This window comes from Plutella xylostella, chromosome 5 (assembly GCF_932276165.1).
Source record: "Plutella xylostella chromosome 5, ilPluXylo3.1, whole genome shotgun sequence".
In the NCBI taxonomy this organism is placed as follows: domain Eukaryota; kingdom Metazoa; phylum Arthropoda; class Insecta; order Lepidoptera; family Plutellidae; genus Plutella; species Plutella xylostella.
In genome coordinates this window covers 3,509,695-3,533,869 of record NC_063985.1, presented here as the reverse complement: position 1 = coordinate 3,533,869, position 24,175 = coordinate 3,509,695, and the positions used below count along the sequence as shown (strand labels likewise).

At 37.6% G+C, this 24,175-nt stretch overlaps 4 protein-coding genes and 3 long non-coding RNA genes across 9 annotated transcripts; 3 read left to right on the top strand and 4 right to left on the bottom strand.

Moving 5' to 3' along the window:
• Window positions 1–1,575: 1,575 nt before the first annotated feature.
• On the bottom strand, window positions 1,576–3,272 carry LOC125491444. The gene is made up of 2 exons (XR_007268309.1): window positions 2,053–3,272; window positions 1,576–1,920 (listed from the first exon to the last, which is right to left on the bottom strand). It is a non-coding gene; the product is annotated as an uncharacterized LOC125491444 (long non-coding RNA).
• Window positions 3,273–4,381: 1,109 nt separating this feature from the next.
• LOC105392114 (F-box/WD repeat-containing protein 9) lies at window positions 4,382–8,942 on the bottom strand. Of its 2 annotated transcripts, none has more exons than XM_038112858.2 (6): window positions 8,715–8,942; window positions 8,193–8,321; window positions 7,421–7,732; window positions 6,398–6,672; window positions 5,779–6,322; window positions 4,382–5,554 (listed from the first exon to the last, which is right to left on the bottom strand). In XM_038112858.2, the coding sequence occupies exons 2-6, from the start codon at window positions 8,313–8,315 to the stop codon at window positions 5,465–5,467; spliced, it is 1,344 nt and encodes a 447-aa protein (XP_037968786.2). In that variant the 5' UTR covers window positions 8,316–8,321; window positions 8,715–8,942; the 3' UTR covers window positions 4,382–5,464. The 2 variants fall into 2 exon arrangements, with proteins under 2 accessions (XP_037968786.2, XP_037968787.2); XM_038112859.2 differs by having other exon boundaries at window positions 8,762–8,942.
• A 313-nt stretch (window positions 8,943–9,255) lies between these two features.
• On the top strand, window positions 9,256–11,714 carry LOC105391753 (tax1-binding protein 3 homolog). Of its 2 annotated transcripts, XR_007268293.1 has the most exons (4): window positions 9,256–9,445; window positions 9,529–9,657; window positions 9,772–10,627; window positions 10,696–11,714. XR_007268293.1 is itself a non-coding variant. In XM_011563301.3 (3 exons), the coding sequence occupies exons 1-3, from the start codon at window positions 9,392–9,394 to the stop codon at window positions 9,958–9,960; spliced, it is 372 nt and encodes a 123-aa protein (XP_011561603.1). In that variant the 5' UTR covers window positions 9,256–9,391; the 3' UTR covers window positions 9,961–11,714. The 2 variants fall into 2 exon arrangements, 1 of the variants encoding a protein (XP_011561603.1); XM_011563301.3 differs by having other exon boundaries at window positions 9,772–11,714.
• Window positions 11,715–11,952: 238 nt separating this feature from the next.
• LOC105391746 (NADH dehydrogenase [ubiquinone] 1 alpha subcomplex subunit 5) lies at window positions 11,953–12,829 on the bottom strand. Its single transcript, XM_011563288.3, has 3 exons — window positions 12,712–12,829; window positions 12,469–12,630; window positions 11,953–12,231 (listed from the first exon to the last, which is right to left on the bottom strand). Exons 1-3 carry the CDS (start codon window positions 12,727–12,729, stop codon window positions 12,052–12,054), a joined length of 360 nt encoding a protein of 119 aa, XP_011561590.1. The 5' UTR covers window positions 12,730–12,829; the 3' UTR covers window positions 11,953–12,051.
• A 534-nt stretch (window positions 12,830–13,363) lies between these two features.
• LOC125491470 lies at window positions 13,364–14,643 on the bottom strand. The gene is made up of 2 exons (XR_007268324.1): window positions 14,329–14,643; window positions 13,364–13,937 (listed from the first exon to the last, which is right to left on the bottom strand). It is a non-coding gene; the product is annotated as an uncharacterized LOC125491470 (long non-coding RNA).
• Window positions 14,644–15,421: 778 nt separating this feature from the next.
• LOC105385512 lies at window positions 15,422–16,863 on the top strand. Its single transcript, XR_005253820.2, has 3 exons — window positions 15,422–15,942; window positions 16,123–16,243; window positions 16,699–16,863. It is a non-coding gene; the product is annotated as an uncharacterized LOC105385512 (long non-coding RNA).
• Window positions 16,864–19,164: 2,301 nt separating this feature from the next.
• On the top strand, window positions 19,165–23,744 carry LOC105391735 (E3 ubiquitin-protein ligase Topors). The gene is made up of 4 exons (XM_038112620.2): window positions 19,165–19,763; window positions 20,313–20,488; window positions 20,862–21,080; window positions 21,416–23,744. The coding sequence occupies exons 1-4, from the start codon at window positions 19,557–19,559 to the stop codon at window positions 23,094–23,096; spliced, it is 2,283 nt and encodes a 760-aa protein (XP_037968548.2). The 5' UTR covers window positions 19,165–19,556; the 3' UTR covers window positions 23,097–23,744.
• Window positions 23,745–24,175: the final 431 nt, after the last annotated feature.

The following is a 24,175-nucleotide window of genomic DNA, read 5'->3' as shown; positions in this document are numbered from 1 at the left end:
AATCCAACTATGCCGTGTGGGGTATCAAATGAAAGGGCTTGATTTGCACATTACAAAATAATTCATATTGTAGCTATTTAAATAAAAACACCAACATTATTGAAAAAAAATGATTATGAACTAAAACCCGACTACAGACGTAAAATTTCATAAAATAAAAACAACTAAAAAGTTACAAATAAAAAAATATTATTATAAACAAACAAAAAACCCGACTGCACGCTAAAAAGATGAAAACAAGTCCCAATGTTAATGGAAAGTATCGTAGGCGTACCCTCAGCTGGTCCTCGCCTACGATACTTTCCATTAACATTGGGACTTGTTTTCTTCTTTTTAGCGTGCAGTCGGGTTTTTTATTTGTTTCTAATTTTTTTTTATTTATGACATTTTCAGTCTTTACTTTATCATTTGGTATTATTTTTATAATGATAAATCTGTCGGATGAGTTCGTATCCGCTCGGCAAATGTCGGAACCAAATTGAGACTGAGCTCGGATACGCACTGAAATCGTGTTCAGTGTCACTGTCATCCTTATTATTGTATTGTGTGAGAACCGTTACACACTCAGAAACCGTACCGCACAATGTGTCGTAACAGTTACGGGGCTAAATAAAGTGTCATCATCATCATCATCACGACCCATCACGTCCCACTGCTGGGGCACGGGTCTCCTTCCAATGAAGGAAGGGGTTTAGGCCTAGTCCACTACGCGGTAGCTAAGCGGGCAACCCGACTGTCAGATGTTTTCAAGCTGCCCGAAGGCTTAACAACTGCTGCCGAAGCAGCAACCGGGACCCACGGCTTGACGTTCCGTCCGAAGCAAGAAAGTGTCCAGAAAAAAAAAACACTTGAAATCGGTCACCCATCCAATCACTGACCGTGCCATGTGTTGCTTAACCTCAGTGATCAGTTGCGATCACTGAAGCAAGCTCGACTACGGACGATTCAAAAAGTGTAACTACTTTATTTAAAAAAAATTGCGTCTAGTATTGGCTAGTCTGATTCGGAATGCGCCTAGAACAGCAAACCATACAAATGGTGCCAAATTTGAACACCAACTGAATATTCGCATTCGCATTCGCATTCGCGAATATCGAAATGAGATATTCGCATTCGCATTCGCATTCGCGAATGTTCAAAAACACACATTCGTTACATCACTAATATGGATACCTACCATACCCTCCTCATTCCTTAGCAGACTTGAGGCCCTGTATACTTACTTTTACCTGTTGCAATGTAATACCATTGTAATCACCTACTGAGTAGAGTGGCAAGACAGTACTCTTGGCTGATTTTAAACCATTCCGTGGATCACAATTTAACAGTGCTCAGCGGAGGACACTGTCTCGGGCCGCTCTACTTGGTGGTGTAATCAGGGTGTTAGCATTATCTGCTTTATGAAGATTAGGTAGACACATTTTTTATGTTTAAAGCAGGGTTTACTGATAACATTGTGTTTTTACATAAGCAGACACTTGGTCCATGCATAATGTTACAACTCTTATTACTAGTTATTACTGCTTTTTCTTAGAACTGCTTTAAACATAAAGAATAAAAAATAAAACAGCCGCATTCAACTTTTAATATGATTAATACATTACGAGTAATCGTTTATAGAGTTTACAATGCATGAGTCTAATAAGTACACACCTAAACTATGATCACTTACGACTTACGAACTTTTGGATTTCGATATGATTATGGAATTGTATTAAGTATGTGGTTGAAAGCACGATCTTAGAGTATGGGTTTGCACTTATTATTCAGAAATATTATCACGGTACAAGATATTTTCAGTATTTCACTGTAATTGTAGGTTATGTTGAGTATTTTTTCAATAAATTTCCGCCTTGAGTTAAAACTTTCACAAGATATTTCCTTGGCTATACGGTGACACGCAACGTCTTCTTCTTCTTTCTGTAAACAATGATTGATAGTTTAATATCTATAACTTTGTAACAAATTATCGTAATATTTTATCGGTCTATTTTATAAATCGAGTCGATCTGAGTCTGCAACTTAACCACTCCATCAGAATACTATACTTACGTCATATTATTATGTATTTAGTGCACAAATATCTATTTAAATAAGGAAATTCCATTTGTAATTTTGTTTTATCATTGTTATTGTATGTTGTATGAATGAAGTGGAGGGAGTGCAGTGTTGCCGCAACGGAGTTCTCAAAACGCACATATCCAGCGCTGAAAACGTACATTTAGGGTTAAAACCGTACATGAGCTGTTTTTTTACTAAAATCACTCAATTTAGCTTTTCCAGCTCTTTCGCACCTGCTCGTCAGCAGAAGTACTATATTTTAATAGATTTTAGTCGTGAGAAACGTACCTATATTTATTATAGCATTTTAAAAAGTGTTACAATGTCCTAAAACCTTCAGAGTAGGTACCCCGCAGTTTTATGTATGATATACTTATACTCATTGTAATCATGTAATAATCATATTGGTTGAGAAAATAATCATACAAGAAAATCAAAATCGTAACTAATTGTGGTTAATAATTTTTTTGCTGCGATTCCAAAAAAAATACGTAAAATAGTCCATAAACAAAGATTTTACACATGATAATCATGATATTGGAAGTTAAGTTTAAATGGTACATTACATGGACCAATTATATACACATTACACATGGGAGGCTAAAATAGTACGTCAAATGTGTAAAATGTACGCTAATGGCAACACTGAGGGAGTGTTTTCACAGGTTCACAGAGTATTTTGATTTTTAGTTTGAATGCGTTCAAAAGCCCCTAATTTCATATTTTAACGTTTACAAAGTTAAGTTTTTGTGAATAATAAGTAAAAAATGGCATGAGTGATGACTTTAACCTAGTGTTTAATAAGTATTCTAATTAATATTTTACTAACATTGAAAAAATAAAAACATAATATGGACTGATGATTACCGGATTTCTTATTTCAAGCTTCGCTACTACTTCGAACGCACACCAATTTTTTCCTTGTCAGAGCGAGAAAAAACACAAGATCTTATACAATTTTATAGAGCGACATCTCTTTCTTTCACCTCTATTGAAATACGGAACGCAACATCGGCCTGATATCGGCTTACTTCGGCTACCGTTTCAAAAATAATCACTAGTCGTTTCTTGATATATTTTCTACGTTGTCCCTGGTCCGCGGCTCAGTCAAAACCGAGGTGGTGGTACCAACTGAATCGGCCTAAATTTTTCAACTGAGTTTTAATTGGCTTTTTTGGATAGCGACTATTAATCGCTGGGAGTAAGGCAGCAGGTGCGCGAAATTCTTCTTGGCATACTGCCGAAGATTTAAAGTATCATATCATGTCCTCACACCTGTAATCAAGGAAAAATAAAGATTATATACTTTTCATCACGAGTATCACGACCCATCCCGTCCCCACTGCTGGGGCACGGGCCTCTCGGGGAAATATTTCATAATATTACATGGAGTGTATGGGTAAAATTATTAGTCATATTTGGCAACACTAACCTGTAGCCGCTGCAACTCGTTCTTCCAATTTTTCAAACGGAATTATTATATAATATTATATGTTATTCTTCTTGCATAAAAGCCAATATATATAGTACTACTTTTCTTGCATCACATTACAGCGCTTTTGGCAGTATTTCACCCAGAAAATCACAAAACAAATTAAATAACGTAGCGTCAGCCTCTTCGCAGAAATTGACAACTCAAATAACGCACAGACAGAGTATGAAATGACGTTTGACAATGACGTTTCGTTAGTTGCACATTTTGACCACCGGAATAGATAAGATTGTGGCACTATAGTAGTATTGAAGACCCAACAAAATTAAAGAGAAGTCTATTCCTACCTTAAGTTTTGAATCAATTCTTCCCTATAAGGGGCCGTCCATTAATCACGTGAGGTAGTTTTTCTCATTTTTTTACCCCCCCCCCCCTCCCCCCTGGTGATATTTGGTGAGGTTTGGGACTACCCCCCCTCCCCCTGCCTGGATCACGTGTATTTTTTTGGAAGTCTATTTAAAGAATATTTTTGTCTAGAAAAAATATAAGCCATACTACAAATCGTTAAAAAAATTTGCGCCGTTCAAAATTTCAGTTCAGAAATACCTAGCGCTTTTTCACAAAAAATTAATACACGTGATGTCTAACGAGACCCCCCCCTCCCCCCTCGTGAGGTTTTCCGTACCCCCTCCCCCCCCCCTTTTGAGCCTCACGTGATTAATGGACGGCCCCTAAGTAGTTACATTAAATTTATTATACTTATGGAGATAAAATAATCATCTCTAGGTGGTACCTGCTCACCTACATTGTGTTTAGGTAGGTATCTTCTAATAGGCTATCGGTCTTATGTCTGTAGCATGGGGTTCTATTGAACATAAAAAGATTAGATAAATTACTTTTATATTTATTTATTAAAATGTGTAAAGCCATAAAGCCCTTATTTTATTTGTAAAAAATCATAACCACCTTTTGTTTTTAATTAAATTGATAGCCATATATTAAATATCACAGTTAGTATAAAACAATCAATTACGATTAATATTATTTATCAGTCAGGCGTAATTAATGAGTAAATACACAGGTATTAGGTACGTGTCTTACTGGTAATAATAATTTATAAGTAGGTAATGTAATATGCATTACATTAGATATAGGAGGTTGTAGGAAGAATGACATTGGAAACAAAATACTTCAGAAAGCATTAAAATCTACACACGCGGAGTAGAATCCAAGTTGGTCACAACACTCACAACTCACACTATGCTGTAAATTGAATAACTTCCCATGTGGGAACAGTTTAAGCATTTTTAATTAAATACGTTATATTATGGTTACGGACAACATATACAAAGTTACAATGTCTTTGAAAAAAAAAACGTAAGTAATTTTAACCTACTATGTTTTAAAAATAACATATTTATGTTGCGTTACACATGACATGAGATCCATTCAATAAACAATACAAAGCACCTTGTGATACTGCTTATTTTCCATACAACACATAATTTGTGTCTCCATTTAGATAGAGTATTTTCCCCGATCCCGGCATGCTAGGAAGATAAGCCCAGTAATACCGACTTCCAGTATTTTGGAGAGACCCATATTCTACAGTGGCTTACAGTTACTGGATGATGGTTATGTGCGTTGTGTGTTTAGATCGGTAACTTTCATATTAAACAAAGGTTACACTATAATTTGCAATACCATTTGATACAATAAAATGATTAAAAAAGAGAGCATGTTCTTTCAAAACAACGAAAAATATATATAAGAAGATTGCAAGCATACAGTCATGCGATAGACCTGGGCGTTGGGTAAAAATATGGAATCTAATAAATCTATTTCATCATACATCCAATTTAGCTAAATCTTATGTTAATGTAGTTAAGAATGCCGTACCTACACGTATGTGGTACATAATATACCTACATGCAAAGTTTTACACATTATTCGTGTATGTAAATCAGACCATCAAAAATCAGGAAACTTCTCTTTGGGAACCCAGAACTCCAGAGCTGAATCACAGGTGCCAATAACCAGCACATCATTTTGATAACGTAGCTGGAAATAGAGAATAAAAAATTATTGTAAATATCAAATTAATGAATTTATCATTTTGCCTATGTTGAATGAAATCTCAACTTAGCATTGATACAGCATCCTGCCCCTATGATGTCTATTGTCACACTCAAATCATAATCATTGTACAAATATGCAGGGTACACTGTGGATGGGGATTGCGTTCCCGCAATAGAGATATCAACAGAAATAACAAATAACTTTACCTGAGTGACATCCAGTGTTGCAGTTTTGACTGTGGCGAATTCACTTGGTGGATATGAGTTGTGGAAGAATTTAATCTCTCCTTTGTCAGAACACAATATCAAATTTCCCAATGTTTGTATACATCCAGTTATTTTACAGGGCTTTGTTGGTTCCTTCTCTTCTTTAGGCCATATGTGATGAGTGCTTTCATATTTCAATGCTTCTGGGTCTATTAGATGCAGACCCCCCTTAGAGTCCCCAATGTACAAGGCAGTTGGAGTCCAACTAATACAAACAGGAAACGCTTTTTCCATTGGTATTTTCAAATCACTGACTAGAACTTTCCCAGCCACTCTGTCGTACACAGCCAAGGTCCTGTCTTCACTGACTGAGGCTATTTTATTCTCAAAGTGGTTTAAAGCGAGAACCGGCCCTTTGTGCGTCTTGTACGAAGTGATGGGGTTGGGACCGGCCCTAATATCAAACCCCAGTATGTTTTTCGAGTACAATCCAGCCATGACAATATTATCACTCGTCGCCACTGACAACGCAGACATACCGCATCTGAAGCCAAAAATACAGTCAGTTATAAAACCATTACAATAAGATCATTTTGATTTCTATCGGCAATTAACATACTTGAATGTTTCAACGCAAGTGAGTCCGGTGGCCAGGTCCCACGCCTTCACCGTGTTGTCCCAGGAGGCGGAGTACACCACGCCGGCGTCGTCAGGGTTGTCAGCGGCGAGGTCCCACACCCAGCCGGCGTGCGCGTCGTAGCGCATGACGTGCGGCTTGCTGGTGGTCACCGTGGTCGCGGGGCAGCCCTGGCTCTGCTCTTGCGGACTCACTGACATCACGTCCCACAGCGCTAGGCCGCGGTCTCGTCCGCCTGATATACACACTTCGCCGTTCTGAAATTTTATACTGCAGTTATTACATTCCGCTCTATGGTTAAATATTGGACGGTTTCAAGGTACCTATTTTCGATGCAATGAGTTCAAGAGTAAGTAAGTAAGATTGTTAGACTAATAATGTTTGAATCATGAAAGAAGACCAAATGCCATCATGCTGCATTAAACCAATATTTGTATAGTAGATAATCACCAAAAAGTTTTTTTACATGATAATTGTATCTATTTACATGCTATTTATAAATTATTTCGAATAATTTTCCACTTAAATTACATCTAACTTCATTTTTTCACACACACACACACACACACACTCACGCCTTGTACTAATGTACTCCCTTGCGGGGTAGGCAGAGGTGCATTGATGCACCCACTTTTCGCCAGAGTGTCATGTTAGTCCCAATGTAATAGGGGGCGGGCCTATTGCCATTTTACGGGCACATCCAAGACCCGAGAACAAATATCTGTGTTTAAACAAATATCTGCCCCAGCCGGGAATCGAACCCGGGACCTTCGGCTCAGTAGTCAGGGTCACTAACCACTACGCCATTCGGTCGTCGCCATTTTTTCATATGATGGTTTTAATTGTTTTTTTTTTGGGTCTATATGTACTTGAGTGGGGACACACCATATGCATACCCACAAAAGAATAATACTTACATGAACTAATAACACAGTTTTTACTGGTTTTTTTTTGGGTCTATACTTGAGTGGGGACACACCATACCCACAAAAGAAAAATACTTACACGAACTAATAACACAGTATCAACTGATGCAAAATGAACATCTTTGATGACAACATGTCGCATGGTTTCCTCAGCATTGACCCATCTTTTAGATTCCTTGTCAATGTCAACGAACACATCCTCCCAATTTGGTTCCTTCTCCTCCCATATTTTTAAATTGGGCAAAGGGGGGAACGGGTACTTCATTCTGCTGCTGGCCCAGTACTTCCACAGCTCCTCGTCAGCAAATATATCTTCAAACCTGGTGCACACATTCCTCAAAGTTTTGCTAATATAATCTCCATCCAGGAAAGAGCATATTTTTAGAAACACCTGTAAATTTGACAAAAAAAGTTTATGGGATTTATTAAAAAATATATATATTAGTCTATTTGCCCTTTACTGCTATAAAATATCTCATATGTATATAGATGGAGTGCATATTGCTTTAAACTTGACCCAGATCCAAGTTAGGTAAACTCAATTGCATGTTGCTTTGCTTACATACAGATGCACTTGTTGGCATTGACACTTATACATGTCTGGTATTATTATGTATAAGTATGAGCTGAATCATTCATCATTAGGTATCACATAGACTAATTCAAACTTTAACATATATTAAAAGTGGAAAAAACCCCTAAATCTACTCTTGCATACATAAACTGCAGACCTAATTTTAGTAAAAGGCATTGGACCAGCGGCAGCGGATTTGGGGATTCCAACTGGACATATTTAAACTATGAGAAGGGTACTACAATATATGTACTTAAATAATATTTGTTTAACTTACTTCAACTGGCAATGTTAGTAAGGAAGGTTTAGACTCATAAAGCTCATCCTGGACACCAGAATTAAAGCACTCATTTTCTATATCCCTCAGCTCATCTTTTACTGTCTGTAACATGTCACACATGTTTAACTGAAACATAAAGGTAAAACATACTTTTAGAGTGAAACATACTAAAAGTTTGTTTGCTGTTGAAAATTATTATATTCTTTAAAATAATAGAGTGATTCACTATAAGTAATATATTATGGTAATGGTCATTTATTTCAGGGAATGCATATGTACCCATATTGTCTTAAATTTCAAAAGTTACATAATATTAGATGTATTAAAAGAGCCATACCTAATATGTAAGTACCAACTTTCTAACTGTTTCAAGTGGAGTGATATAAAAATGGCCAGGAACAATTCATTATGTAAAAAATACATCCTTATTTAAATTTATAACGGACACAAGCATATGGTGAGAAGGGTAAGAGCTAGGTACTCAAATTAAATTCACCAACGGATAAAAAATAAAGATACCTCAGTAGTATAACTTTGTGAACAGCTGCTTTTTGTTATTTTTGTACCTTTGGATTTGTGGAGTTCTTGTTAATTTCTTGTGTTATACCATTTGATATATTTTTTCTCTTACGAGAATATGCAATAGCTTTTTTGCCTTTTTGCAATACAACTAGATAAAATTTAATTTTATCAAACAATTTCGACAAAACAAAACAAATGGGGTCATCACAACAACTGACAGTCAGACAGAGACAACATAGAAAATTAGAAAAGGCAAGACAACATAGCATCAACATTAGTGATGTGAAGGGTAGGCGAAGTAGTAGTCGATTTAGTAGATTATAATCGCAATAATCACCTTTACTACAGTGAACAGTTACAATACCCGGGTCTTGTTGTGCTCCACGGAGTCCACGGCAGTTTCTTTTCCATTTCAAATTTCCCAATCCAACCGAAAATAAGCCAAATCATCTTCATTCGATTCGATCTTATCTGTAAATTAGGAGTAGACCCCCTTATCCCTAATCTAATCTGTGAAATAAATGGACGAGGACGTCACGTCAAGCATGCGTCAATTTTAATCTGTGAACTAAAGTTTGTTTGCTGTATTTTCCGTAATATAAAATTTCGAATATATTTATAAAGAAGTTCTTCTTTTCTTTCTCAACCAGTGAAATTTAATATTTATCTACAAAATGGCGAAAATGGCATTTCAGCATCAGGCGGGCACAGCCATGGAGTGTTTAAGTGTAAGTTTATGACCACTCCCTTGCCACTATGTTTGTTCTATTGTCCTGAAAAAACTACTATTTTTATGTTCCTGCATTTACAGATACCAATAACACTCCAAAAAGAGGCTGGTGTTGACCCAGATGGTCGGGAAGTAATGAAATGTGGGTTTAAAATTGGAGGTGGTATTGACCAGGACTTTAGAAAAAGTCCTCAGGGCTACACTGATAATGTGAGTTCAATTTTATGTTCCAATGTTTATTTTGATCATTTTTGATAATATAATACTAAGTATGAATCGAACGATTCATACTACATAGATATATATACTATACTTTATTTTCAGGGCATTTATGTGACAGAAGTACATGAAGGGAGCCCGGCCGCCAAGGCAGGCCTTAGAATGCATGACAAGATACTTCAGTGTAACGGATACGACTTCACCATGGTGACTCACAAGAAAGCTGTTAGCTACATCAAAAAGCACCCAGTCCTGAACCTTTTGGTTGCAAGAAAAGGTGTGACATCTACATAATGATGAGGCAGCTGTGGCTATGATATTATTCTACAGAAACATCTTACAATTTTAGTTCATAGGTGACGAGTATTATAAGTAATTTTATAGCGTTATTTATTTTCTATATATACCTGAGTACTATTAAGTTTTTATAGTTATTGACATAACACCATGATAATGATAAGACTACTTTTTGTTGTAGCAAAGATATTTTCATTAAGACTTATGCACTTGCAAGAGTTACCACCTCTTTAGGTAAATATAAGTTAAGAATCAATTCTTTTTAGTAATAGTGGTCAACTAGCTATGATTTGTATAATTTGGTAATAGGGAAATAATATGACATCAACTTTTTGCCTCTTTTAATGAGATAATTGTTAAATATTTTTGAGATTTATTGCTAGTTTATAAAAATATTGTAATTTTGTTATCATCATAAAATAATAATTCTACACATTTAAAACATAAAAACAATGTATGTGCCAAATAAGTAACAATGAACTTTAAAATAATAAGTGTTAACACTTCTTACTTGTATCACTAATCTAAATATTAACTCAAGCATCATTATTAATTCTTTGGAGATACAATAGCATGTACAGCTATAAGTTACAACAGGTATGTCTGAAATTTGACAACCACTGTGATAGGAATAAGCTTCCTCATCACCACAAAAAAACTGAAGGTAGCTCAGACCAGATTTTATAAATAACTCACCTTGATGTAAGCTATTGTTTATCTCCTTTTTTATAGAAAAATATGTAGAGCACTTTAATGAATGAAATATTTAGATCTGCATTATTTGACGGCTTTTGGAATCATGTTTACATTAATGAATTCTAAATTTACAACTGCACTTGTTACTTACAGTTTTATTTAGCTTAAAATCTTTACAAGTCAAGATTCAATTCCGAAAAATATATTATAATGATTGATTGATCAGGGTAAATTTAAGTTATCTACCATAATTATTTATGAAACTATTAAAGGTGGGTTTAAATATTTTCGACTAGAACATGGAATTAATTAAACTCCAGCAATATGAGAAATAGCTTAATGAAAATTCGTAAATAAAAATATAGTACAATGTTCTCAATAAATTTTCTATGGTGTCCTATACTGAATGTAGTTTACTGTGATGGTTCTGAAGAGGGCTTGAGTATAAGCCAGTTCTGTAACAGTAGCTATGCCAAAGACTAGATACTTTAACCCCACTATTCCTGTCTGACTAACTCTATGTAATATCGAATATACCCACTATAAGCTGCATACAAGTACTTAAAAACTTTAAACCATCAAGTTGATTTAAGATATAAGTTTTTAATGCTATTTTTAATGATGTACCTTATAAGTATGGAGGATTGGTGGGGATAACTGGGAACAGGCATTTTTTGTTGCATACAAAATATGAAAATACATATAGGTAAGCAGTTTTTATGATGTATTAAATTTAGTTAGCATTCACGATAGGTACCTAATGACTCAGAAGAAGAAACGGTATCACCTGCCTTTCATCTATGAATTTGACTGGTAGTGGTTTGCTAGCATATTTTACCAACTTAGGTTTTTATAAAACATGCATTTATACTTAGATTTAACCTATCTGAGAGTTTGTTGGTCTATTCCTGCACATGCTTTCCTAACTATAGCTTTGTACCTATTGAGTGATAACAATTTTATTTGTCTTATTTTTAGTAGATAGATAAATACGTAATGTATATTATTTGTTCTTTTGTATAAATATATTCACAAATAAAATGTTGTCTATTCAATGTTTTTCTTTGTAATGTGATAACTATGTGAAAGAAGAGTCAGAAAAAAATATTTAAAGTGTAGCCATTGTAGTAGGTGCTTGATTTAAATTGAAAGATTAATTTTAAGTTCCTTTCATTTACCTGAAGTCACCATCAAATATGCTTATCATCTGAGGAATAAGCTTTAAATCATATTTTAATTTATGAATGGAACTAAGTGGCAGAGGTTTATAATAGGCTAAATAAAATGAATGAATAAGTTTAATTGCTATACATTTTATTGAAACAATCATTACTATGCCACAACAATATACTGTTATTCTATACATATATTAATAATTAAAAAGTTCATAATTTAGTGAGTTTTTGCTGGTGGCCAGTCCCACTGCCCTTTAGGGGGCTTGGCTACAAGTGGCTCCCATGGCTTCCAGTTTAGCATCTTACGGGCTAAGTTAAGTTCATTTTCAGCTTGGATTATCAACTCCTCAGCTTGACCACAGTTGACCATTTTTTCAATTTCATTAACATCCTTGGTCTGGAAAAATTGTTAAATTAAAGTTAAAATATTTATTTCATAGTAGTCCCATTTAGAATAACTTTAATTCCTAGCTTAGCTTTCTGTCAAAGATGAACCACCAAATAGAAATTAATTAAAAGATCCTTAGGGGTCCTGCCTATTATGGGAAATGCTCCCACCAGGCGGCCGAATCTCTCATGATCTTATTGACAGCACATGACATCAAACTGTTAAATGTAAAAATATTGAACTTACTTTTTGCAAAACTGCAGCTCTTTCACGAACAATGGTTTCAGTGTACTTGCGATAAACTGCTTCTTCTGGCATTTTTGCCAAAACTCGTAGTATCTTTCCATATAGAGCCCCGAGGGTGTGATGGGGGTTGGAAGCGACAGCCAAACCCATCAGCCCCGTCGTCTGAAAAAATATTTAAAGGGTAATATAAAATATTCTTACGATAACTGGTAGAGCACGGCTAAAATATCAACGCATTTTTACCCTCTTGATCATTCCCATGATTGCCTGCAATGAATAAAAATATTGGTATTAGATAATCGAGCGAGTAGAAGTAGGGTGGTCCGTTGACAGATAAACAAGTGACAATGTCGACTGTCAAGTAAAACGTCAAAACAGCCAACACAGAGTAGTAGTGGATGAGCGTAAGCTTCAGAATAATAACAGTCTCGTTTCGTTGTAAAATTTATTATGCATTCAAAGCCGACAGGAAGTGCTCCGCAGGATAATCAGCTACAAGTAAGTATTAAAAGCTTTTATTGTGTTGCGCCATGTTATGTGGATTAGTTCAGGTCTTGCGCGTCCGTTTTTTTTAAATAATTATATTGAGTTATTTTCTCTATGACCGTGGGTGATAAAGCATGGAAGTAATAATACAGTGTGTCTATAAAGTTATATTACAGTGTGTCTATAAAGTCGTGAAATTAAATGATGGCGTTGCTAACGTTCATGTAGCAACCCTTTATAGCCTGACAAAACGATTTTGATACTAGCAGTTTTTCAAGTAAAATGAGTAAATAAATAATATTCATTACAGTCATATTTTATGTTTGTTTTATTTAAATTATATACCTCTACTTATGAAAAGTTATTTAAACAAATATTTATAGTCGAAACAAAATAAAGATACACAATGTGTATTTACTGTCTTTATTTTGCACCATTAAATAAAATTACAGAACATGAAGTACAAAAAGGCGGCCCAACCAATAGCTTAAACCAATCTCTACCGGACAACCTCTAGATGGAAGAGATAAGTACTAATTAAGTTTTATGAGGTAGCTGTAGTGCGGGTATACTACATATACTAACAACAATAGAGATTGCGTTAAAGCAATCTTGGTGGGTGTAAAAATATGAAAGTTAGAAAATAGATCAATCGTCATCAAATTCCAAATATTCTACACCAAGAAATTACTTGTTACCGCTTTCATCAGCAGCGCTGTCAACTCTACAGCTGCTGTCACCGCTGCTGCTATCATCGCCTAAACAAATCACCAGCTCGTCTATGTCATGATACAGGCGACGTCCTCGCTCGTAGTATTCTTTTTCGAGTGTCTCGACGTGATTGCAACAGTTTTTCCATGTTTCAGGCGTGATGCTATTGAAGGCCTCTTCAGCAAGTTGCTTCACATCACGTGACCCAACATTGTGTGCTGCAACTTTTTGTTTTACGTTAGCCCAAATGAGCTCAATAGTCTCTGATTTTCCTGAAAAAATAAAGTACAAAAAATTCAGTAAATGGAATTCAAGATTATTTTGTAGAAAGATTACTTAACCTAATACCTATGTTCCATAAAATTTCTGTCGCACAAATCGGCGGTCCATATATCGGAGATAACCATGGAAACAATATCTCATTGATATAAATCAATAATAATTCAAAATTGGTAGAAAACCATTCAGTTTATTTTCAGACTGAGTTATACCATTCTTAAAGTATCAAAAATTATGGTCGCACTCTAATATGACCCACTTACAATGTCAATCTAACCTAAAAATATGCATTGTAAACAATGCTTTTTATGGTCTCCAAATCGCAAATTTAGTAAATTTGTATCTTCAGGCAGACTAAATACAAACAATAACTCGATTACATACCGGTCATAGATGCTGTTCGGCCATAAACATCATCCAAATCCCACAAAATTTGTCCAGCTTGGAACTCCGCCATACATCGCTGGAAAACTTTAAAAATTACTTCCCGCGTACCACTCCGGTTCACTTTACTCATTTTACCAACCTATTCGCGTAGTTTGGCCCTAATTTATTGCAATTTAATTAAAACAATAAACAATATAAAAGGAAAACAGTATCAGAACACCACTCGATGACAGCAGATGTACTTATGTTTGGCATTGTTTGGTGTTGACAGGCTCATAACTAATGTTAGTTCCTCAAACATTCATGTCACGACTTTATAGACAAACTCCTTTGTTCCCATCGAGTCACACATCAAACCTGTCACACTGTATACAGTTGGGAATTCTTCATGAAAAGTGTGCCATCTAGTCACAGTGTTACTCGATGGGAGTGTTACTCGTTGGGAATGATTTATTTCTGAATTCCAAACCAGCCGCTGTAACTGGATGGGAACATAAACTAGAAAATTCCCAACTGTTCTCCCGTTACTCGTTAAGATTTGTTCAGTGATGATGAATGATGATGATGCCTAACCAGTGATAGGTACTGTGACTTATACAGTGTGTTGTTTTTCGGACCCGACAAACTTTAAGGGTGGAATCTACGAGAAATTTCATCGAGAAAAAACCCCCATACCTATGTGTCTTTTTAAAGTTGCTTTGAACTTTTTTATGTAACTTTTAAGCAGTTGTGAATATTTTAAATTAATAGAGATGACTTTTTGCGGATAATAGCATTTTATTTCCTGTCCGTAAGGCGTTTAAATCTCGAGATGATTTTCTAAACGAAGAAGAAAATCTAATTTAAGTTACTTAGACCCCCACATATGGGGGTTTTTTCTCGATGATATTACTCGTAGAAACCCTTAAAGTTTGTCGGGTACGAAAAACAACACACTGTATAAGTATTTGATATTACGATTTTTTTTATTTTCGTTTCTTGAAAAAGTATGAAAATAGAAATAATTATTCCGAACAATCAAATAAGTTTTATTAAACTAGTTAATTTTTTTTTCTATGAATGATAGATAGATAATGGTATCGATTCTGAAGGGCACACTTCCTAATTTTAAAATGAGCTAAAATTTCTAAATTTAACTGACAGCGCTAATTTTTGCTATTCTGAAGGCAACGATTTTAACGGCCAACTAAATTTAATAGGCTGATTTGACGTCTTTAAAATGAGTGTTCCCATACTTAGGACAAATACCAAATGATGGCAGCGAAATATAGATATCATGGAAATATAGTCGTTATTTTATTTTTTTAATCTTAATTTACTTTAAATACATAAAAACATGTTAAAAATATATTTAAAAATATACTAAATGCATTTACAGCCTATTATTATCGTGAAAAGCATAACTATTAGTGTTTCCAATGTGACTCATTATAGGTAATTTAGAAATAAATTACTGGCAACCCCAAAAAAATACATTGACTTTTTCATTGTTTTCTTTCTCCGATTGCCGGGAAAAAATTCGATGGTGATAAATACGATACGAAAGATCTTAAATTATCCGTGATAGCTACTTGCTTACAAAGGTTTTCATTACACAAGTTTTCCTATAAGGTAAGCCATAAACATAGTGAAATGTTTAAGTACATGTAACTTGACGGATTCGTCTTTGGAATTCGTGTTGATTGTTACGAAGATTTTGTTCAAATCCATTATATAAAATGAGAAATTCGCACCTTATTCATATTCTGCTTATTCGTGTATATTTGCTTACGAAATATTTTATAATTTCAGATGCAAACATAACCTTAAAACATCAGCCAGCAAGTTATATGAAACACAACACCTGCATCAACAAGTATGAAAGGATCCAGTCGCATTCCCGTTCAGACTATCTAAGTTACCTAAACAGAAGGTTAGTATTTATACTTACTATGTAATAGAGTGAAAAAAAAAGAAAAACCCATGTAAGTACTTACTTATAAAATTTACAAAATTAAATGATTGAGTGTTAAAGATACTTAAGTACTTCAATCTCTCTTAGCGGTGAAACGATTCATCATCAGCCCATAATCATCCACTGCTAGACATAGGCCACTCCCAAGGAGTGCCACAACACTCTGTCCTCGGCCTTCCTCGTCCAGCCACTACCGGCTACCCGTCTAAGGTTGTCGGTCCAGTGGGCAGGAGACGATTAGCCAGTCTTATTAATTGTCTACCGCTGATTGCATCAAAGTCTATCTTGGTACCAACCTACCTATACATACAGTTTGTTTTATGCAGTGCACTATGTGATGTAGTGAAAAATATTATAAATTATTCAATTTAGTTAATGTTATTCATATACTTATCATATTATTATTGTTACAGAACTAAATTGAAACCCAGGAAGGATTATAAAATCTTGTCTTCTTGAAGCGACCTCTTCCAAGACTCGTCAGTGCATATAATAAACAAGATTATTATATTTCATACAAAAGAACTTTGATAGATACATGTGACTATGTTATAAAATGAAATAAAGCTTCTCTAAATTGTGTTACTTTCATTTTCTAGTGGTAATAAAACTTAGTTGGCAGTGAATAAACTTAGTTAGTAAAGCTAACAAACCCCCTCTATTAATTATTTCAAAGATTGACTTTTGGTTACTTTAACAATGCAAAAAGTTTTATTGCTGCCAACATCATAACCATTAATTTGTTTGGATATAGGGGAGATGACCTGATCAGTATAGGTTCCTATTACTTTACTCTTTAGTTCCTATGTTATGATAATCATTATACTTAGGTAAGAATACTCAAATTGAGCCAAGTACATCTACCTGCTTTATTATTAGCTAGTTAGAAAGATATGTACTGATCATAATCATTACAATTATTAAGAATTAGCCCTACTGTTCATCATATCATAGGCAACAGGATTTTGATAAGAAGTTTTGTAGTAGGTAGGTAAGTAAGTAGGTACTTTTCTTTGAGAAGATATGTAGAGTCCTATGATACTTACATAAGTAATAATAAAAAAAACCTACTTACCTAGGTACTCACCTCTATTTCAGTAATCAAGATGATTCCTCCTACAAGGTATGTAAACCTTTTTAAAGTACCTACGTAGCCTGTTGATAGTAAGCAACTTCTTACCTATACTTAGATACATAGTTTAATCCATTTTCAGCTTTATTTTTGGTTTATAACCATATTTTAGGTTAGTAAATAGATTAAATATATTCTACCTGTACACAAGGAATAATTAAGTTTTATTGTACCTACCTAATAAGGTACTTACATAAGGAAGCATCCTATCAACAAGAGCCCTACTTTGGTTGATTTTCGTCACAATTTGTACTCTCAGGGTTGGTAAAAATAACACAAATAAGGGGTAATTTCACATATTTATTTCTCCATAAAACAGTACACTTATATCACTGAAATTTGCTTAACTTACTTAAGGAAGACCTAAACTCCAGATTAAATCCATATTTATGCACCTACAACAACGATTTCCCATATATTTCACGGTTTTACTTTTAGAAATTTTAGTATAATTTTAAGAGGCACCTTTCCAGACCCCTTTTAAATTTAGGAAGAAAGTTGCTAATTTTACGTTGACATCGCTAAAAATGCGACCTTCAGAATACCAATTCGACCATCTAACCTAAGTTGAATAGTTTTAACGCTGTCAGATTCAAAATTTAAAGTGACGTCTCTAATTTTGGAGATAAACGGTGCCTTCAGAATGCCAAATAAATTTAGAGGGAATGTAAGCGTTTTTTGACAGCGTTAAAATTAGAATGTGCCCTTCAGAATCGATACCACTGGGTGGGTAGTACAGCAGTAGCCACAAAATAATAGAGAAAACGAAAACTTTCATTTCCCAAATTTTGCGTGGAGGTGACTTTATGGCAGTTTGATATTTACTTATCGACTCATATCTGCTCTGCTTCACCATACTTCCGAAGTACCTACCTCAGATTAATCATGATCTGGCGCTTACACCGCCGGCGCGCCTCGGACATAGACGGAAGATGCAGATGATCTCAAAATAATGGCGAAAATTATGGGGACAAACACCGATCTAGTACTTACGTACTTATTTATTTATTTTATTCGGAAAACTTAAACTAGTTAAAACTTAATATTACTAATTTGCATAACAGCCATGTAGTAGTTATAGGTATCGCATATGGTGGAATTCAGATCCATTGGACTCTTGTATTGGCTCAAAAGACTTGATGAGGTTTCACTAACGCCATCTACCTTAATCTCTTATTCCCTCCATCCAAAGGTTGTCTGGCAGAGATCGCTTTTAGTGATAAGACCGCCTTTTGTACCCTATTTAGGTTCATCATCTTTAGCCTATAGCAGTCCACTGCTGGACGTAGGCTCTCCCAAAGCACGCCACTGGATGTGATCTTTAGCTTTCCGCATCCAAATTAAGTTACAACTTGAATATTTTATTATTCTTTTGGGGTGTACAAATAAAGTGTATTCTATTCTATAATCGGTTTTTATCTATGGTGGAAAATTCTTCATTGAAAATCCCAACAAGTTACTGTGACTTGTTGGGAATTTTTATTTTCATAGTCCCAACTAGTTACAGTGTTACAGTTGTATGTGACACGTTGGGAATGAAGGAAAAGGGTGTTTCAACGAGTAACAGAGTGTGGACTGATGGGAATTTTGAACATAAAATTCCCAACGAGTAACAGTGTGACTGGTTGAGGTGTGACTGGCTGGGAACAAAGGGACAAACTGTACTTCCATGGTGATAAGATCACTGTAGCCTATTCTGTGACGAAATTAAAAAAACGTGGTCTTATTACTCTACTCTATGGTTCTTGTCTATTGTCTTTGCCTATCTTGTGAATTTTGTTATTTCAAGGAAGTTCAATTTTTGTGAATCTAGATTTCCTATTCCTAATTTTAATTAGAAACACACATTAAAATTAAATACTAATTAAAAATAGGTCTTCAAAACCGACAGGTTATTTATAAATAACGCTTCCATAGTTATTGAACTTCTGTCAAAATATGATCACGACACAATCACACCTCGCCAATCGCCAATGCTGACTTCAGTGAGATTAAACTTGCCTCGCATTGCTTAGTGTTTCACTGATAAAAGTATATTTATGGTGGCTGATGGAAGGAATACAGATATTTTCACGACACTGAAATGACGTGTTTCGGTCAAGGGAAGCAGTCAATAATTTGAACTTATCATCTGCTACAATGGAGACTATTTCAGCATCTCAAGAAGATAGCTCCAATGCCAATCCTGCAAGCGTGAAGAGTGACGATAGTACTCCACCCCCGGAGAGCGGTCGAGGCTCGCCTCCCCCCAACTGTGCTATTTGTCTAGGAACATGCAAGAACAAATCATTCACTGACTCCTGTCTCCACCAGTTCTGCTTCAGCTGTCTTTTGACTTGGAGTAAGGTAAGTGCAGATGTAAAAAAAATATGATATAAAGGTTGTTATGGGTAAAAGATTGGACTTAATTAATATTGTATTATACATACAGTATACTTAATTAACTTAATAATTATGTACTTAGCTTATTTTTTTGATTATCTGCAGTCTGTTATTTTAATGAATCTTAACTCACTTACTCTAAAACGATTTAAACAATTAACTGAAAATGCATAATATATGAAGGCCATAGATAGTTCCTTAGTCATGCTGTGAAGCTGGCATGACAGACTTCTGAAGTCACCATTCTATTTTCTCCTAATAAGACTTAATTATTTAAATGTACATATTACATTTACTTATGCAATCAGTGAATCATTTCACTTATATGACTTATTTGATCTTCCAACAATCAACTTCCTACTGATGTATATTTTTACATATACTTTTTGTATATCCACCATACCACACTAGGCCAGCATTGTAGTCTCAGCATAAAACCCTTCTTTCATTGGAAGGAGACCCATGCCCCAGCAGTGGGGACAAGATGGTGATGACTTTTTGTATTGGTTACAGGTTAAAGCTGAGTGCCCCCTCTGCAAGCAGAACTTCAAGTCTATCATCCACAATGTCCGATCAAATCATCAATATGAGGAGTACATGGTGGAGCAGCGCCATGTTGAGGAGAATATTGACATTGACAGCATCAGCATTGAGGGCATCGCACAGGCCACCCGCCGGTTTAGATACAGGTTAGCACACATTAACTCTTTCACTAATATTACATGTAGCTTTCAACTGATGGTGATGATAATGCATTGAGGATGATGTTCATTAAGTTTTTAGCAGTTGGCCACATGCATCAGTTACAAACCACCTTTGATTGTGCCAAATAACCCTTACTCAGGCTTTTAAATTTCTGCCATTGAGTAAATGCATTTTTGTTTAAATGGAAAGGCATCCCCTTTCATAAATAATGAGTTAGCACATTTAGCACAAGACCAACATAACCTTATGTGACTATTAGTTATGTAATGTATGACTGATAAACAGCTGCAATTCAATGCCTCTTCATCAACATATTACAATTATTATACAACAAACTACAACCATTACCTCTCGCAGGACAACCCTGACGCTCCCGCGGCGGGACACGCGTGCCATCGAGCAGTTCCTCATGCACTACCCGCTGATCCCGCGGCTGCCGATCCCGCGCGCCCCCCCCGCGCGCCGCCGCCGCTCCCCCGCCGCCTTCCGCCGCACGGTGTACCGGCACAACCTGTGGGCGCGCCCGCTGCCCGACTTCACGGGCCGGTTCAGGGACTGCTCGCCTGAGTTCTATATGTAAGTGAACTGGAGAACACTGTGTTTCTTGAAAAGTGGATCATGTCAGATAGAGTGTTCCGTGTAGTGGTTCTTGGGTACAAAGATGGCCTATGGATAGTTATAGTTATTGTATTATACTATTCTGATGGGAGGTGAATTTGTACATATCCCCCTAATTTCAGCTCAGCCAGACTAGCTCTCGTGTAAACTATAAAACTTTTCATTTTTGAACATTGATGGAAAAGCTATCAGTCTTATCACTGGTAAAGATTTTTTGTCATAACTTGCAGAACAACCAAGTCATCTTTTAAATAATGTTTTTTCCTTACTGTAACATTTCCTTGCATTTCCAGGTACAATGACGCGCAGATGCACCGGCTGGTGCCGTGGCTCACGCGCGAGCTGCAGTACCTGCTGAACGAGAACGCGGGGCACATCTCGTACGTGCTGACGCGCATCCTGGAGCTGCTGCCGGCGCGGCCCGTCACCTCGCCCGAGTTCCGCGAGGCGCTGCGCCGCTACCTCGGCGAGCGCACCGACCACTTCCTGCACGAGCTGCACTGTTTCGCCTCCACGCCCTACGACATGACCGGCTACGACCGCAACGTGCAGTACACCACCGACCCGCGCGTGTCCACGCTCGTCAACGAGGTGCTCTCCAGCTCCGACTCCGACAGCGACTCCGACATCGTGATGGTGAGCGAGCCGCTGCCCGGCCCGTCGCGCGCGCCGCCCGCCTGCGTGCCCATCGAGACCATCTCGCACTCCGACACGGACGACGGCTCCGAGGTGATGGTGGTCGGCTACATCAAGCCGCCGCAGGACCGCACGCCCGAGGTGGTGGACCTGCTGGGCTCGGACAGCGACGTGGTGGTGCAGGACGCGCCCGGCCCGAGCCGCGAGCCCGAGCCCCGGGTCAAGCTGAGTCTGCGGCGACACTCGCCGGCGGCCGGGCAGGAGGCGGGGCCCAGCGCGGCGGCGGCGGGGGGGGCGCGGCGACGCAAGCGCCGGCGCTCGGGCTCGCCCGCCGCCTGGCGCCCTTGGGGCAGCCCCTCGCCCGTGCGCTCCTGGCTCTCCTCCGAGTGGAGCGGCTCCTCCGACACCGCGCCGCCGCCCGCCCCGCCCTCCACCTCCTCCAGCTCCACCACCAGCTCCCCCTCTAGCTCCAGTTCCAGCTCCAGCACTAGCTTGACCTCCAGCACTAGCTTGAGCTCCAGCTCTAGCTTCAGCTCCAGCTCGGACTCGTCAGACTCCGAGTCTGCCGGTCGGCTCACGCCCTGCGTGAGCTCCCCGCGCACCGCGCCCCCGACGCCCAAGCGACGCCGCACCACCAAAAAGAAAACCAAGTTGAAATCTAGCAAAGGAAAATCTTCGAAACGCTCCAAGGATGATAAGAAATCTAAATCTAGGTCGATTAAAGAGGAGTCGAGGAGTAAATCACGTAGAGCGAGGAAGAACCAGGCGACGCAGACGAAGAAGGAGAGCAGGAAGCAGAAGACGCGGTCCGGGAAGGGAGTGAAGCGGAGCAAGGTGGAGCCGGGGACCGGCGAGCCGCAGCCCAGCACCAGCGCCGCGCCGCCCGCGCCCCGCGCCTCGCCCCCGCCCCCGCCCCCGCCGCCGCGCGACCCCGCTAGCGCCCCCGCCCCCGCGCCGCGCGCCACGCCCCCGCGCGACCCCGCGCCCGCCCCCGCCCCCGCGCGCCGCCGCCACAGCCGCGCCTCCCGCGACTCGCGCCGCCGCCTGCGAAGTGTTGTGAAAGTTATTAACACCCAACAGACCAGTGATCCCAGTGGGATCTCTAATTTACGAAACATTATGGAAAGCGCCATACTTAATCCTAATTCGAATGTGTTGGCGTACAACAGTGATAGCGGATCTGTTCCCGGCGACGACAGGACTCGCAGGCTCGAGGAGATCCCCTCGGCTATACTAGAGAAGGCAGAGTCGTGCTTCGATACGCGGCCGCCCTCCAAGCACTCCGGCTCCGACTCGGAGGACGACCTGCCATTGAATCTTACCATAAGAAGGACGTAGTACCCCCAGTTCCGCGGGTCGATTGTGATAACTACATAGTAGGTTACGGTTTTATTTTAATAAAGTCCAGCCGCAGTCTCAACTTAATGCAACTGAAATATTTACTTTAGTAACTATTGCATTTACGAGACCGGGATTTTATTTTATAATGCGATGATTGTGCATGTAAATAATGTTAATAATTTAAATGTTACGGCTGTAATTTATACAAAATTAATGGGATTTGATATTAAAGGAGAGTTAGTTCATGACTAGTGAAACAAGGCAGCATAGATTGTGTTTGAATCCACATAAAGATTTTAGTGAAAAAAATCGGAGTCATGGAGTAATATTTAGATAGTACCCTGAAATCGTTTAGTTCAACACCTTGTTTCAGTACTCATGAACAGTGTCTATTGGATGGAATCACATTGTTTTCTTTATTTGCTATTTTGTAGATAATACAATTTTTAACATCACATATTTAAGAATTTGAATGTAACTAGTACCTTCATTTTATTTGTATATAAATACGGGTATTGCTTATAATGATTCCATTCAACACTGTCGCATAATCTATAATGATTTGTTTTAATGAGACACTGTACCTAATATTATTGTTTTAAAGTAAATTGCTGATTTTGCTGTAATAAAGACACAATAGCATTATAGATGTGTTTTCCTGCTCCCGCCACATCTAGTGGCTGTCTCCAAGACAGAGAAGTTCTCTCAATGTTAGTTATTGCCATCTATTTCTACTTACTCTGATATAACATGAAAGTATGATATTGGCTACATTCGATTCCATGCAATGCGTTCTTATATACCTAAGTAATATCTTCATGAATTAAAAAAGTGCTCATGTAGTACTCACGACTACAAAAACAACGGCCACCACTTTTTCAATTTTATTGGCGGGTCTATGGGCCTATATAGTTAGCATTTTGTTTAAGTACCTAATCTACGCATTCGTATGGGCAGCGAGCCTCTACGGAACTACTGCGGTAGCGAAATATCTGCGGAACGTAAGTACCTACATGCCCATTGTAATTTGTGAATAGGAATGCGTAGGTGTACTAAATGCGTTTTATCTAAATCTA

Coding starts and splice junctions, on each gene's coding strand:
- LOC105391735 (XM_038112620.2), top strand. CDS start 19,557: ATGGAGACTATTTCAGCATCTCAAGAAGATAGCTCCAATGCCAATCCT. Junction 20,489..20,861: donor ACCCGCCGGTTTAGATACAG/GTTAGCACACAT, acceptor TACCTCTCGCAG/GACAACCCTGACGCTCCCGC. Junction 21,081..21,415: donor TGCTCGCCTGAGTTCTATAT/GTAAGTGAACTG, acceptor TTGCATTTCCAG/GTACAATGACGCGCAGATGC.
- LOC105391746 (XM_011563288.3), bottom strand. Junction 12,232..12,468: donor GAGCTGCAGTTTTGCAAAAA/GTAAGTTCAATA, acceptor CAATTTTTCCAG/ACCAAGGATGTTAATGAAAT.
- LOC105391753 (XM_011563301.3), top strand. CDS start 9,392: ATGGCGAAAATGGCATTTCAGCATCAGGCGGGCACAGCCATGGAGTGT. Junction 9,446..9,528: donor CAGCCATGGAGTGTTTAAGT/GTAAGTTTATGA, acceptor CTGCATTTACAG/ATACCAATAACACTCCAAAA. Junction 9,658..9,771: donor CTCAGGGCTACACTGATAAT/GTGAGTTCAATT, acceptor CTTTATTTTCAG/GGCATTTATGTGACAGAAGT.
- LOC105392114 (XM_038112858.2), bottom strand. CDS start 8,315: ATGTGTGACATGTTACAGACAGTAAAAGATGAGCTGAGGGATATAGAA. Junction 7,733..8,192: donor TACTAACATTGCCAGTTGAA/GTAAGTTAAACA, acceptor TCAAATTTACAG/GTGTTTCTAAAAATATGCTC. Junction 5,555..5,778: donor CAACACTGGATGTCACTCAG/GTAAAGTTATTT, acceptor CTCTATTTCCAG/CTACGTTATCAAAATGATGT.